This window comes from Symphalangus syndactylus, chromosome 18 (assembly GCF_028878055.3).
Source record: "Symphalangus syndactylus isolate Jambi chromosome 18, NHGRI_mSymSyn1-v2.1_pri, whole genome shotgun sequence".
Classification (NCBI taxonomy): Eukaryota; Metazoa; Chordata; class Mammalia; order Primates; family Hylobatidae; genus Symphalangus; species Symphalangus syndactylus.
Genome location: NC_072440.2, coordinates 80,259,842 through 80,276,978, shown reverse-complemented (window position 1 = coordinate 80,276,978; position 17,137 = coordinate 80,259,842). Strand labels below are relative to the sequence as shown.

Genomic DNA, 17,137 nt, shown 5'->3' with positions numbered 1-17,137 from the left:
CCTTACCCTTATAAAGCATTACCAATGATGACCACAGTGCTTAATAGCCAATATTTTATAATCTTTGGAGGGTAGCTTTAAACTGATGGCAATTGTGGGTAAAAACTAAGCACCAAAGGAAAAAAAAAAGACTAATTACAAAAAAGCAAATGTGGAAAAGGACTGGCAGAGCACACAGTGCTCTTCTATATTCTAAAGAACATTGGATTTATCCACCAAAACTAACTTCAGAGAATCTACCATACACGCCTACTTGGAAATGAGGTTAAAAGATCTTAACTCCCACTAAATAAGTGTCTAAACAAGGATGCCTTCACAGTGTGAATCCAATTATACCAGTCGCCTTTGGAAATGTACCCATAATCCACTATTGTAATCTGATCCTTTTTAAAGGATCAAAAGATTTTTTTATTCACTTTTAAACATTGCTGCCAAAAGTAAAACTTTCCAAGGAAAGTGATAAAAAATTGAGAATCAGAGCTTAGAATGAAAAGATACCTTTAACCAGAAGTATATAACATCTACCATGATATGTTAAAATCTAGAACTTACCCCAATGGCAGAAATCAGAAGAAACCACAAAGAGATTACTAGGATCCGCTAGATATTTACTGAAGAGTTTTCCGAATTCCTGTTCTTTTGACTCACTCAGAGCTCCAACCAGTACAGGAATAATGGTAAACTCATCCTTATGGCTTAAAGAAAACAGAAAAAAAAAAAAATGTCATTTAAGATGCTTAAATGAAAGTAGTTTTCCAAATGTGTTGGCATTAGAAAGTGGAATATGTATTAATAGTGGTAAGGATAACATACGTAATATTATTGATGAATTCTTAAAATCCATAAATTAAAATGTTTAAAGGGTACGAGGGTACGATTAAAAATATGAGTCATACAGAATACTAAAAATATCCATTTAAACTACAGAAATATATACTACTTCTTTAGGTTAACAAAGCTATTTTACTACCAAGTATAATAACATCTCAAAAAATTAAAACGAGCTCATCAGAAGAGCACCAACTCAATTCTTTTCAAGTACTCATCAAGGCTACAGTCATCTGCCAAATCCTTCTGTGATTATAAAACAGCATTAAACTCTTCCTCACCTATTTTAATCCTATCCTATTATAAAAAATCATCATTTCTGGCACTTGCTCTATAAACCTGCCAAGTGAGACCTACAAAACTTAATCTTGGCTCCTGTAAGATTTATCAACTGCACTTTTACACTTATCCTAATGATCAGATACAAGACAGTCTGAAATACAACTCAAATTTCATTGGCATCTAGAATAGACAAAGAATTAAAGGAAGTAAGTATTAATTTCTAGCAGCAGAAAAAGACACCACACCCACCCACAATGTTTATGGCATATCCACAAGTCCCTTTTTCACTCTACAGATTGACAGATTTATGGAAAAGAAACAAAGTAGATTAATAAAGAATAACTATGATGAGCTATAGAAACAGATGTTCATTCAAAATCTTTTTTAAAAATGTTATTGTGAAATTTTACTTATATATATTCAATATTATCTATATTCTAAATGATCCCAGATTTGGTATTTTAGAAGCATGAATCATGTTTGTCTGATTCGTTCTCAACAGGACCTTTTTAAAAAAATCACCATTATAATAAATGCTTTTTAATATGATAATCTGGCACTTAACTGACGTAGGACAAACAAAATTCACAAAAGTTTTTAAAAATACTAAGTTTAAATAATCCCCAAATAAATGTTAGCCCAGTTGCATAAAGCTAAATTTAGGGCACCCAAGCACCTCCCCCATAAGGCCCCCTTACCCTGTCAATTGCGAAATAAACAGATCATACAGATCTCCAGTCCCTCTGCAATGCAGGGGCTTCTTGGGCAGAATCTGCATCTATGGAGCAAGAGAAAAAAAGGAAGCTGGCAGAGGAAGCTGCCACAGGATCTCTTTCTCTAACTGTTACCAGTTTGCTAAATAACTGCCTGACTGAATAGGGGCTCTTCAATTAGTTAAGACTGATTGTCAGTTGAAAGAAAAGAATTAATTTTCTAACCTCAACTACTACCTACATAAAAAAATACATTAAGATAATCAAAGTGTCTGTGAGTAATTATGATATGATTGGGAAGCAGTTATACAGAGTATAAAGAACAAGGAGAAACCAGAAGAAATGGGTTCAAGTGCCATTCCCACCACATACAAATGTTCAGAGCATACGTAAGTTCCCGAATTGTAAATATATTTCCGTATCTGTAAAATGATCATAATTACAATACTTACTTCATAAAATTGTTATGAAGCGAAGAACACTATAGGAAAGGTACTTCGTCACAAGAGTTGGCTCACTCTGAATAAACAACACATCTACTCTCCACAAGAGCCATGAATCCCTTCAATTAACCTCAGTTTGAGCTTGCAAATCTATCTATAAGGAGGTATAAAACTCTGTCCTCTGTAGAAACCTAGGACTTGAATCGAGGCTCATTTATCCACCCCTCTGTCATCTCTCTTTTAAAAAATTACTTATTCTCTATCTCCACAGACAAATACTCATGAATTAGAGAAAAGAGCATTTAGCTTTGAAATGTAATACTACTAGGATTTAAAATCCAAGTTCTGAAGTTGAACTTCCAGTGAAGGAATACAAAATCTCACCCCCACAAAGCAATTATAAAACTAGATAAAAGCATCAAAAACAACCATCTTTGTGCTATGGAAATCAACTAAACGCAAACACAAACAAGCAAACAAACAAAAACAATGAGAAGAGCATGTTCATGAAAAACTACAGAACTTCTTGGTAACAACAATGGAAACCTGGCATCTTACCAAGAGCTGCCTCCATCCCCTACCCTAGCTCCACTGAGGTATAAATTCCATCAAGGAACCAGCACCTTCATTGCAAAAAGGGGATGACTTTGACTTGGAGCAGAGAGTGGAAAACCCACACTCAGTAGGAAACAGAAAAGCCTGCAGATTTCTTAGTCCGAGATTGCTGTTGTTGGGGTGAGCCAGAAACCTGAGGACTAGATAGAAATTTAATAGACAGATCCTAGAAATGGCAAAGCCATACAGAGACTTGATAAATTTTCCACATATCCTGAAGAGAGACCTATGCCCTCCACACAACACTGGCTGACTAGGAGGCTGCACGCATGTACGGCGGACTCCCATAAGGTCCTAAGCTCCACACAAAACGCAGGCTAACTGAGAGACTGGCAGCGTATGCATGGGGGAAGCTGGAAACCTGAGAGACCTAGCTCTCCGCACACGCCTGGCTAACAGAAAATCTGGGTATTTGCACAGGGTCTTAGGTCTAAGACAACATAATAAAACGTAAATGAGACAAACATGAAAACAGACTATACTTAGTTGATTCTTTTAATTAGAAATGGGGTCTCACTATGCTACCCAGGCTAGCTTCAAACTCTGAGCACAAGTGATCCTCCCTTCACAGCCTCCATACAATCTCCCAGCAGAGGGTGAAAGTCTTTCTGGCTCAGGGTATTTAGGTACAGCCTTCAACCAATAATTAGCTAAGCACTAAATTAAGAATTGCAGGTGGGAACCCTACAAAGCCAAGCTTAAAATTAAAAATTAAAAACTTTTAAAAGCTGGGGAGACACATAAGTGACCACACATAGTAGGAGAGACAGATTCTGCAGTTGAAGTCCATGAAAGTTCCTAATAAATAAATAAATACAACCTGCAAGGGAAAAAAATGAATAAAAACCGAATCCAAAGTTACTATAACATACTACACAAAATGTCCAGTTCCAAAAGAAATTTTAAGTCATGCAAAGAAACAGCAAACTATGATCCATATTCGGGGGGAAAAATAAGCAGCCAGAAGAAGTTGTATCTGAGTAAGAGCAGATATTGGATTTAGCAGACAAAAACTTCAAAAGAGTTATTATAAATATATTTGAAGAATTACAGGAAGCCATGCTCAAAGTTATGATGATATAACTAAATAGGGAATATCAACAAAGAAATAAATGCAAACTATTAAAAAGAACCAAGTGGAAATTTTAGAGTTGAATAGTAACCGAAATAAAAAATTCAAATGAGTTCACCAGATGGTCTGAAGAGTAGATTTGATATTACATAGGAAACAGTCTGTGAAATTACAGATAAAGAAATTAACCAATCAGAACAGAGAAAAAGAACAGAGCATTGGAGACTTGTAAACATCAAGCATACCAGCATGTATATAATGGGAGCTCCAGAAACGGAACAGTAAAAATATTACAAGAAATAACTGCTGAAAACGTTCCAAATTTCGTGAAAAAACATTAACCTCCAGATCTAAGAAATTCAACAAATCCAAAGTATGATAAGCACAGAGATCCTCACCCAGATACTTCATAATCAAACAGCTGAAAACAAAACACAAGAAAAAAATCTTTTTTTTTTTTTTTTTTGAGACAGAGTCTCGCTGTCGCCCAGGCTGGAGTGCAGTGGCGAGATCTCGGCTCACTGCAGGCTCTGCCTCCCAGGGTTCACGCCATTCTCCTGCCTCAGCCTCCCGAGTAGCTGGGACTACAGGCACCCACCACCTCGCCCAGCTAATTTTTTGTATTTTTAGTAGAGACGGGGTTTCACCGTGTTAGCCAGGATGGTCTCGATCTCCTGATCTCGTGATCCGCCCACCTCAGCCTCCCAAAGTGCTGGGATTACATGTGTGAGCCACTGCGCCCGGCAAGAAAAAAATCTTGAAAGCAGCCAGAAGAAAGTAACTTCTAACATATAGGAGAGTTTTTAACAAATAGTACTAGGACAACTGCATATCCATACACCAAAATAAAAATAATAATGAACTTGTCTCTTTGCCTCACACCATATGCAAAACTTAATTAAAATTGGATCCTAGAACTATAAGAGCTAAAACTGTTAACACTTCTAGAACAGGGGTTAGCAAACATTTTTTGAAAGGGGCCATTAAGTATTTCAAGTTTTCTGGGCAATACAGTATAGCAACTGCTCAACAGTCCAGGTAGAGAGAAAGCAGGCATAGACAATATGTAAATACAGAAGTATAGCTATGTTTAAATAAAACTTTATTTACAAAAGTAGGCTGTGGGCCAGATGGGGTTCACAGGCTATAATTTGCTGACTCTTGTTCAAGAAGAAAACAAAGGAAAAAATTTCTATGACCTTGGAGGAGGCAAAGTTTTCTTAAATTTGATACCAGAAACAGAATCTATACAAGAAAAAAAGTTGATAACTGAATTTAACAAAATGAAAAACTTCTGCCCTTCATTAAGAAAATGAAAACTCAAGTCATACAATAGGAGAAGATATTTGCAAATCATATATCTAGGAATTTGTCTCCATAAATACTCTTATAACTCAATAAAACAACAAATTACCAAAATAAAAATTGGGCAAAAATGTATAAATAGATATTTCACAAAAGAAGATATACAAATGGATAATCAGCACATAAAAAGTTGCTCAACAGTTTGTAGTTCTCCTTGAAGATGTCCTTCACATCCCTCATAAGTTGGATTCCGAAGTATTTTATTCTCTTTGTAGCAATTGTGAATGGGAGTTCACTCATGATTTGGCTGTTTGTCTACTATTGGTGTATAGGAATGCCTGTGATTTTTGCACACTGATTTTGTATCCTGAGACTTCACTGAAGTTGCTTATCAGCTTAAGGAGATTTTAGGCTGAGACGATGGGATTTTCTAAATATACAATCATGTCATCTGCAAACAGAGACAATTTGACTTCCTCTCTTCCTATTTGAATACATTTTATTTCTTTCTCTTGCCTTATTGCACTGGACAGAACTTCCAATACTATGTTGAATAGGAGTGGTGAGAGGAGGCACACTTGTGTTGTGCCAGTTTTCAAAGGGAATGTTTCCAGCTTTTGCCCATGCAGTATGATACTGGCTGTGGGTCTGTCATAAATAGCTCTTATTATTATGAGATACATTCCATCAATACCTAGTTTATTGAGAGATTTTAGCATGAAGCGGTGTTGAATTTTATCGAAGGCCTTTTCTGCATCTGTTGAGACAATCATGTGGTTTTTGTCATTGGTTCTATTTATGTGATGGATTACATTTATCGATTTGCATATGTTGAACCAGCCTTGCATTCCAGGGATGAAGCTGACTTGATCTTGAGGGATAAGTGTTTTGATGTGCTGCTGGATTTGGTTTGCCAGTATTTTATTGCAGATTTTTGCACTGATGTTCATCAGGGATAATTGGCCTGAAATTTTCTTTTTTTGTTGTGTCTCTGCCAGGTTTTAGTATCAGGATGATGCTGGCCTCATAAAATGAATTAGGGAGGAACCCCTTTTTTTCCATCATTTGGAAAAGTTTCAGAAGGAATGGTACCAGCTCCTCTTTGTACCTCTGGTAGAATTCAGCTGTGAATCCATCTGGTCCTGGGCTTTTTGGTTGGTAGGCTATTAATTACTCCCTCAATTTCAGAACTTGTTATTTGTCTTTTCAGTGATTCGACTTCTTCCTGGTTTAGTCTTGGGAGGGTGTATGTGTCCAGGAATTTATCCATTTCTTCTAAATTTTCTAGTTTATTTGCATAGAGGTGTTTATAGTATTCCCTGTGGCAGTTTGTATTTCTGTGGGATCAGTGGTGATATCCCCTTTATCATTTTTTATTGTGTCTCTTTGATTCTTCTCTCTTTTCTTCTTTATTAGTCTGGCTACTGGTCTATTTTGTTGATCTTTTGAAAAAACCAGCTCCTGGATTCACTGACTTTTTTGAAGGGTTTTTCATGTCTCTATCTCCTTCAGTTCTACTCTGATCTTAGTTATTTCCTGTCTTCTGCTAGCTTTTGAATTTGCTTCCTCTTGCTTCTCTAGTTTTTTAACTGTGAGGTTAGGGTGTTGATTTTAGATCTTTCCCTCTTTCTCCTGTGGGCATTTAGTGCTATAAATTTCCATCTAAACACTGCTTTAGCTGTGTCCCAGAGATTCTGGTACATTGTGACTTTGTTCTCATTGGTTTCAAAGAACTTCTTTATTTCTGCCTTCATTTCGTTATTTACCCAGTAGTCATTCAGGAGCGGGTTGTTCAGTTTCCATGTAGTTGTGCGGTTTTGAGTGAGTTTCTTAATCCTGAGTTCTAATTTGATTGCACTGTGATCTGAGAGACTGTTATAATTTCTGTTGTTTTGCAGTTGCTGAGGAGTGTTTTACTTCCAATTATGTGGTCAATTTTAGAATGAATGCAATGTGGTGCTGAGATGAATGCATATTCTGTTGATTTAGGGTGGAGAGTTCCCCAGATGTCTATTAGGTCTGCGTGGCCCAGAGCTGAGTTCAAGTCCTGAATATCCTTGTTAATTTTCTGTCTCACTGATCTGTCTAATATTGATAGTGGGGCAGTAAGTCTCCAGCTATTATTGTGTGGGAGTCTAAGTCTCTTTGTAGGTCTCTAAGAACTTGCTTTATGAATCTGGGTGCTTCTGTATTGGGTGCATATATATTTAGGATAGTTAGCTCTTCTTGTTGCATTGATCTCTTTACCATTATGTAATGGCATTCTTTGTCTTTTTTGATATTTGTTGGTTTAAAGTCTGTTTTATCAGAGACAAGGGAATAAGAGAGGACACAAACGAATGGAAAAACATCCCATGCTCATGGATGGGAAGAATCAATATTGTGAAAATAGTCTACCGCCCAAAGTAAGTTATAGATCCAATGCTATTCCCATCAAGCTACTATTAACTTTCTTCACAGAACTAGAAAAAACTACTTTAAATTTCATATGGAACCATAAAAGAGCCTGTATAGCCAAGACAATCCTAAGTAAAAAGAACAAAGCTGGAAGCATCACGCTACCTGATTTCAAACTATACTACAAGGCTATAGTAACCAAAACAGCATGGTACTGGTACCAAAACAGATATATAGACCAATGGAACAAAACAGAGGCCTCAGAAATAATGCCACACATCTACAACCATCTGATCTTTGAAAAATCTGACAAAAACAAGCAATGGGGAAAGGATTCCCTATTTAATAAATGGTGTTGGGAAAATTGGCTAGCTATATGCAGAAAACTGAAACTGGACCCCTTCCTTACACCTTATACAAAAATTAACTCAAATGGATTAAAAACTTAAATGTAAGACCTAAAACCATAAAAACCCTAGAAGACAACCTAGGCTATACCATTCAGGACATATGCATGGGCAAAGTCTTCATGACTAAAACACCAAAAGCAAAAGCAATAGAAGCCAAAATTGACAAATGAGATCTAATTAAACTAAAGGGCTTCTGTACAGCAAAAGAAACTATCATCAGAGTGAATGGGCAACCTACAGAATGGGAGAAACTTTTGCAATCTATCCATCTGACAAAGGGCTAATATCTAGAATCTACAAAGAACTTAAACAAATTTACAAGAAAAAGACAACCCCATCAAAAAGTGGGCTAAGGATATGAACAGATGCTTCTCAAAAGAAGACATTTATGTGGCCAACAAATATATGAAAAAAAGCTCATCATCACTGGTCATTAGAGAAATGCAAATCAGGCCAGGCGCGGTGGCTCAAGCCTGTAATCCCAGCACTTGGGAGGCCGAGGCGGGCGGATCACAAGGTCAGGAGATCGAGACCATCCTGGCTAACACGGTGAAACCCCGTCTCTACCAAAAAAATACAAAAAATTAGCCGGGTGCGGTGGCGGGTGCCTGTAGTCCCAGCTACTCGGGAGGCTGAGGCAGGAGAATGGCGTGAACCCGGGAGGCGGAGCTTGCAGTGAGCCGAGATCGCGCCACTGCACTCCAGCCTGGGGGAGAGAGCTAGACTCCGTCTCAAAAAAAAAAAAAAAGAAATGCAAATCAAAACCACAATGAGATATCACCTCACACCAGTTAGAATGGCGATCATTAAAAAGTCAGCAAACAACAGATGCTGGAGAGGATGTGGAGAAACAGGAAAGCTTTTACACTGTTGATGGGAATGTAAATTAGTTCAACCATTGTAGAAGACAGTGTGGCAATTCCTCAAGGATCTAGAACCAGAAATACCATTTGACCCAGCCATCCCATTACTGGGTATATACCCAAAGGATTATAAATCATTCTATTATAAAGACACATGCACATGTATGTTTATTGTAGCACTGTTCACAACAGCGAAGACTTGGAACCAACCCAAATGTCCATCAATGATAGACTGGATTAAGAAAATGAGGCATATATACACCATGGAATACTATGCAGCCATAAAAAGGATTAGTTCATGTCCTTTGCAGGGACATGGATGAAGCTGGAAACCATCATTGTCAGCAAACTAACACAGGAACAGAAAACCAAACACTGCATGTTCTCACTCGTTAAGTGGGGCTTTAACAATGAGAACATATGGACACAGGGAGGGAAACATCACACACCAGGGCCTGTTGGGGAGTGGGGGACTAGGGGAGGGATAGCATTAGAAGAGATATCTAATGTAGATGACGGGCTGATGGGTGCAGCAAACCACCATGGCACATGTAATAACTATGTAACAAACCCGCACATTCTGCACTGTATCCCAGAACTTAAAGTACAATAATTAAAAAAAAAAAAGTTGCTCAACATCATTAGTCATTAAGGAGATGCAAATTAACAGCACAATGAGATTACACTAAATGTCTATCAGAATGGCTATAATCAAAAATACTGACAATAACAGATATTGGCCAGGATGTAAAGAAACTGCAAGCCTCATGCACTATTCCTAAAATATAAAATGGTACAGTCACTTTGGAAAACACTTTGGTAGTTTCTGAAAGAATTAAAACATAGGCTTATGATATGACCCACAGTTTCCTTTGACATAAAAATGTGTACAAGAATTTTTATACCATTATTCATAATAGCCAAAAACTGGAAATGGTTCAATAGTTTATCAACTGGTAAATGGATAAAATGTGGTATATTCATATAATGGAATAATTATTTGGCAATAAAGAAGAATGAGCTGGGCGTGGTTGCTCATGCCTGTAACCCTAACACTGGGAAGCCAAAGTGGGCAGATCACTTTGAGCTAAGGAGTTTGAGATCAACCTCACCAATATGGCGAAACCCTGTCTCTACCAAAAACACAAAAATTAGCTGGGTGTGGCGGCACACGTTCGTCATCCCAGCTATTTGGGAGGCTGAGATAGGAGAATCGCTTGAACCCGGGAGGTGGAGGTTGCAGTGAGCCAAGATCACGCCACTGCACTCCAGCCTGAGAGACAGAGTGAGACTCCGTCTCAAAAAAAAAAAAAAAAAAAAAAAAAGAAAGAAAGAAAGAATTAACTACCAAGACATGCGACAAGAGGGATGAATCTCAAAAACAGTATGCTAAGTGAAAAATAGACATTTTGTACAATTCCATTTATATGAAATTTCCAAAAAATGCAAATCTTGAAACAGAAAGCACATCAGTGGCTGTCTGAGACTGAAAGTAGGAACAAGGATTGACCTCAAATGAACACCAGGTTTCTTTTTAGGGTGATGAAAACATGTTCTGGCCGGGTGTGGCTCACGCCTGTAATCGCAACACTTTGGGAGGCTGAGGTGGGCAGATTGCCTGAGGTCAGGACTTTGGGACCAGTCTGGCCAACATGGTGAAACCCTGTCTCTACTAAAAATACAAAAAATTTAGCTGGGCGTGGTGGCATGCACCTGTAATCCCAGCTACTCGGGAGGCTGAGGCAGAGGAATTGCTTGAACCAGGAGGGGAGAGATTGCAGTGAGCCAAGATTGCGCCACTGCACTCCAGCCTGGGTGACAGAGCAAGACTTCATCTAAAAAAAAAAAGTTCTAAAACTAGATTGTGAGAATATTTACACAATTCTGTAAATTTACTAAAAAAACATTGAGTTGAGGCCTGGTGCTGTAGCACATGCTTGTAAGTCCCAGCTACTCGGGAAGCTGAGGTGGGAGAATACTTTGAGCCCAGGAGTTCAGGAGTTCAAGTCCAGCCTGGACAACGCAGCAAGACCCCTAATCTTAAAAAAAAATTTTTTAGACCAAGTGTGGTGGCTCACACCTGTAATCCCAGCACTTTGGGAGGCAGAGGAGGGTGGATCACTTAAGGCCAGGCATTAGAGACCAGCCTGGCCCACATGGTGAAACCCCATCTCTACTAAAAATAGTGATGTGTACCTGTAATCCCAGCTACTCAGGAGGCTGAGGCACGAGAATCACTTGAACCTGGGAGGTGGAGGTTGCGCTGAGCCGAGATCATGCCACTGCACTCCAGCCTAGGCAACAGAGCAAGACCCTGCCTCAAAAAAAAAAGTTAAATCATTGAACTCTTACATGAGTGAATTTTAGTGTGTAAATCATACCTCAATAAAGCTGTTGCAGAAAAAGAAAATCCATCCCTACCACTCACAAGCTGCTACCTACAGCAGATTACTATCCTAAGCCTCAATTTTGCCATCTGAAAAAAACAGAAAAAACAGAGTTAATAATACCTCACCAGATTCTTGCTAATTCTTTAGTAACACAGAGGAACCTTTTAGCCCTTCTTTTTTTGTCTTATAGCTTAAACCATGCTGCAGGAAATTTATCAATCCAAGATAAAAGAGCTGAAATCCAAGAACCTCCCCCCCGACTTTTTTGTTTGTTTGTTTTGTTTTGTTTTGACACAGGATCTTGCTCTGTCACCCAGCCTGGAGTGCATTGGTGCCATCACAGCTCACTGCAGCCTCAAACTCCTGGAGCCCCTCACTTTAAAACAAAAACAGAAACACTGTATTACCAGTGCTCTTACTAAAACAGACTATGAAAATTCTAAATTCTAATTCTAACATAAAAAGATGATTTCTAATAAAAATAATACACGTGATAAGAAAATATTATAATTTAATTGAAAGTTGTTTATTAATTTGTGGTATATAAATAATTAAAATCTTAAAATTTTAAATTTGTTTAAATATTAACAAATTTATGAAATATACAAATATTTACATATTTATGAAATATACAAATACTTATTTGCTTAATCTTCCCCTGCCATTAATTTGAACATTTCTCCTCTGTATAACATTGATGAATATGCAAATTTTCCTTCCTATACAAATTCTTCCAGTTTCCTAATGAGTCTAGAAGCAGTCCCAGTATCAGGCCGGGCGCGGTGGCTCACGCTTGTAATCCCAGCACTTTGGGAGGCCGAGGCGGGCGGATCACGAGGTCAGGAGATCGAGACCAAGGTGAAACCCCGTCTCTACTAAAAAAAATACAAAAAATTAGCCGGGCGTGGTGGCGGGCGCCTGTAGTCCCAGCTACTCGGAGAGGCTGAGGCAGGAGAATGGCGTGAACCCGGGAGGCGGAGCTTGCAGTGAGCCGAGATTGCGCCACTGCACTCCAGCCTGGGCGACAGAGCAAGACTCCGTCTCAAAAAAAAAAAAAAAAAAAAAAAAAAAGAAGCAGTCCCAGTATCTTAAGATGTGAGGAGAATTAAACCAACTGTAACAACAACTATAGTTAGCCAGTCAGAAGGACAGGATCCTTATCCCTAAGGTGCCAAGGTTGTTGTCATAGTAATACCACTGTGATTTATTCTCCTTTCCCCTTTCAGTTTGAAAATACTCACAGAAAAAAAAGGGGGGTTGGGGGGACCAAAAGTTATGTGGGTAAATATAAAAAATCATTACTCTGATAAAATATATTCTAATCTTCTCAAATGTCTTTTGCTACCTCCTCTTTATGCTTTTTGTGATCATAGAAACTGAAACTATTCCATTACCACCAACAAAGAATGATTTCCTATTATTCTGGAGCTCATCCATGTTCTATACGTCTTAAAAATGCTCTTGCTGATAGATAAGGTAATACTCAAAGGGAATCAACATACAGAAAAAGAAGAAACTGAGAAACATAAAGAAAAGTTACATTTGCTCTAAAAACCTCGGTAAATGCTCTAAAACCAAAAATAAAAAAATTTAACTGTAAGACATATGCAGAAATATACAAATAACTGTAAATATAAAAGTCACAGAATAAGAAAACATTTGAAAAATGCCACTGCTCTTGTGACTGTCATTAAACTGGGCAGAGGAAGAGACTCTCTGGCTTCTTTTTATTCTTCGTCCAGAGAGAAGCCATTCCATTCCTTAAAGACTACCTATATAAAAGCACATCTACTTTTCTCTATTTCTAACATTTGAAGACCTTCATTGAGGCCACAATCAGAAAGGAAAGTAAAAATCTTAAGATCCAGTGAAACCTAAGCTATAATAAAGGTTAAGATGGCATTTCAGAGAGTCAAAAATTCAGAATGGCAATATGGTAGCCTGTAACTGGGAAAAAGGCACAAGAGCTTTACATGAGAGTTAACATAGCAGGCCTGATGCTACAATCTTTAGAAGGACCTGTTTGTAAGACTGGTCCTTGGTTAGCATCTATGAACTTGGTTTTTAGAATATTACTTATGTTGATAAGGCTGTTTTACCCACTTGGGACACTGAATTCTGCTATACCAGCTTGCTGAGATTGTCTGTAAACAATGTGATTACATACAGTAAACACTTTCCTTCTGAGAGCCTGGAATTTTGGTAGCTGTGGCTAGCTACACAGGCAGAATGCCTACATGATCAGTCCCCAGTAAAAATCCTGGATTTTGAATGTTAAAGCAGCCTTCCTTGGGCAGAAATACTATGTACTTTCTATGCAGCCCACCTCTACAGAAGGGAGAACAGTAGACACCTGTAACTGGATTCTAGAGCACACAACCTAGATCCCTCACATGAGCAGTTCACAATAGGGTTCAAACTCCTATGACAACCTAATGCTGCCACTGATCTCACAGGAGGTGGAACTCAGGTGGTAATGCTCGCTGGCCCACCGTTCACGTCCTGTTGCACGGTCCAGTTCCTAACAGGCCACGGACCAGTTGGGGACCCCTGCTCTAGGGAATCGCCAAATGTGAGGGTGGTCGTGAAAGTTTCAAACAGGTGTTAAAGGCAAAGTGATAGGAAAGAATCGTAACTGCAGTTTTAGAGAGTCCTATAAGGAAGAACTCTCATCTTTTTCTCTTTATCAAATTCACTTTCAGACCAAAGAGACATGCATATAGAATTTAAGCAGAATACTGTGATTCATGTAAGAAAAAATAAACTACAGAGATCCAGAAAACAGGCGGGGCGCAGTGGCTCATGCCTGTAATCCCAGCACTTTGGGAGGCCAAGGTGGGCAGAGTCCTTGAGCCCAGGAGTTCAAGAAAAGCCTGGGCAACATGGCGAAACCCCATCTCCACAAAAAATACAAAAATTGGCCAGGGGTGGGGGTGCACACCTGTAGTCCCAGCTATTTGGAAGGCTGAGGTGGGAGGATCACTTGAGCCTGGGAGGTGGAGGCTGTGATGGAGGCAAAGAACTGGGGAAAGAGGTAGAGGATAGGGGAAGAAGAAGGGTAAGCTAGCTGTCAATGACTTAAATTAACATTTAAGTCATTATAAATCTTTACTGTTTGATCAGTTAAATGAATGCAATGAGATTTCCAAAATTAATTTTTAAATCTTTCCAAATTTCCATTTAAATAGGCATGATGATAAGAAAGTTTTTCTAAGAAAGGGCATACTTCAGGTACTAGAGAGCCATTCTAAACTCTATTTTTAAAACCCAACCATTTGAAGCTACTACGAAGCAACACAATCTTATAAACTGGCCAAGTTTGCTGTCAGAATCATAGAGAAATTCCTGTATGTTTTTAAAAACAAGTCAACATTTCCATACCCTACATTCTCTTAAACTTACACTCATTTCTGGCTTTACCATTTCTGATAATGGCAATATTATGAGGCCTTGAACTTCATATTCTCTTCAATTCATCTTAACTGTCTCACATAGGAACATTTCTATCTGCATAGAATCCTGTGTAGAATCCTCATGATTCTAACCCTTAAATATCTCCCACGTCTGTTCAGTTTGTTACCCCACCTGTCACTGCCTTGGTTCAAAGCCCCCATGATTTTTTTACTACATTATTTCTATTTATTTCTTCCAACTCCAATCCATCCTTCATATTGCCATCACACCATCAAGGAGAGCTATTCTTTTTTTCTTTTTTTTTTTTTTTTTTTTTTTTGAGACGGAGTCTCACTCACACTGTCGCCTGGGATGGAGTGCAATGGCGCGATCTCGGGCACTGCAACCTCTGCCTCCTGGGTTCACACAATTCTCCTGCCTCAGCCTCCCGAGCAGCTGGGATACAGGCAAACACCCACACTCGGCTAATTTTTTTGTATCTTTAGTACAGATGGGGTTTTACTATGTTGGCCAGACTTGTCTCGAACTCCTGACCACGTGATCCACCCGCCTCAGCCTCCCAAAGTGCTAGGATTACTGGCGTGAGCCACCACACCCGGCCAAGGAGTGCTATTCTTTCATGAGCCACCACACCCGGCCAAGGAGTGCTATTCTTTTTTTTTTTTTTTTTTTTTTTTTTTTTTTTTTTCAGATAGAGTCTCGCCCTGTCCCCCAGGCTGGAGTGCAATGGCGCAATCTTGGCTCACTGCAACCTCCGCCTCCCAACTTCAAGCGATTCTCCTTTCTCAACCTCCCAAGTAGCTTGGATTACAGGCACACACCACCAAGCCCGGCTAATTTTTTCTATCTTTAGTAGAAATGGGGTTTCACCATGTTGGTCAGGACGGTCTTGAACTCCTGACCTCGTGATCCGCCCGCCTTGGCCTCCCAAAGTGCTGGGATTACAAGTGTGAGCCACCGCACCCGGCCTAGGAGTGCTACTCTTCTTCAGTCCCAATCATCACTCCTTCCTTTGCTAAGAACTTTTATTAGCTCTGTACCAGTCATAGAATAAAATACAAGTATTCTACAACAGCATTCAATTCCCTCCATAATCTGGTTCCAATCTATTTTCCAATTCTCTAATTCTGCCCCTCTTACACTATATCTCTGTAAGTCAGCTACTCAAATGCCTTCAGCCCCAGGTTCGTGTTACATATGGGTGAAAAGGTAGACAAGGTGTAAGATAATAGGGAATGGTAGGACCAATATCTAGCTATAAATATCTGTATAAAAAAATTTTTTTCTAACTATGCAACCCAGACAAAAAACATCTACAAACAGATCTCAGTTACCAGCCAAGCCTTTTACAACTCCTGCAAGTTAAGCCAAATAGTTTCCTGCTATTAAAAATAAGCCCTGGGCTTTCCTACTACTAAATACATTGTATGTACATAACTCCCTTTCTCATTAAAACCTTATGCCTAATCCCATGAAAATTGTAGGCACCTTCAAAATCCATTCAAATGCCACCCCCTTAATGAAGCCTTTTCTGTGCTTCCCTAACTCAACTATTACCTCTTTCCTCCCAAATCCCTACTCTCTGCTCCTGTAACTCTTTAATTATACTTAGTACATTTTGAATTATAATCATTTATGTTCATTTCTTATCTCTTCTACCAGGCTACAAGATGAGAAAACAAATAGGGTGTTTCCTTATTTTTGTATTCTCCATCCTTAAACATAGATTAGTACAATTAGGTACATCTATATTTGAAAAATTCAGTTTAACCAAAATTTTAAAAATCTTAAAATGTTGACAGTAAATGTTATCTTAAAAACAACCCAATTTTTATAAAACATAACTAGTAAGTCCAGGCACAGTGGCTCACACCTGTAATCCCAGCACTTCAGGAGGCTGAGGCAGGCAGATCGCTTGAGCCCAGGAGTTCAAGACCAGCCTGGGCAACATGGCAAAACCCCCTCTACAAAAAATACAAAAATTAGCCAGGTGTGGTGTTGTGCACCTGTGTTCCCAGCTCTCTGGGATGCTGAGGTAGGAAGATCACTTGAGCACAGGAGGTGGAGGTTGTGGTGAGCCGAGATCACACCACTGCACTCCAGCATGAGCAAGACCGTGTCTTTAAAAAAAAAAAAAAGAAAGAAAACACACACACATACACACAACCAGTACAACTAGCAAAACAGAAAAGGTGAAAAATTACCATTTGGGAGCCAAAATGAGTTTCATTAACCTATTTATTTACTCCCATATATAAAACGCATTATTCTTAATCTGTGGTTAAGAGAGACATCAGAAAAGAGTCTCTTATTCTGTGTATTCTTCAGAAGGAGGTAAAGTCAAATGGTAAAAAGAATTCTTTTTACAACCACCACAAAATAGCAAATTTTAAATAGTGAAATTA

At 38.7% G+C, this 17,137-nt stretch overlaps 1 protein-coding gene across 7 annotated transcripts in view; it reads right to left on the bottom strand.

Moving 5' to 3' along the window:
• Window positions 1–17,137, bottom strand: part of MEMO1 (mediator of cell motility 1) — a 146,325-nt gene that overhangs the window by 24,817 nt on the left and 104,371 nt on the right. For 6 of the 7 annotated variants that reach the window (XM_055253566.2, XM_063623789.1, XM_063623790.1 and 3 more), the window contains one exon: window positions 553–695. The exons of the other annotated variant lie outside the window; for it this stretch is intronic. In XM_055253566.2, coding sequence (XP_055109541.1) covers window positions 553–695 — 143 coding nt within the window. The remainder of the gene's footprint in view (window positions 1–552; window positions 696–17,137) is intronic. 7 annotated transcript variants of the gene reach the window in all.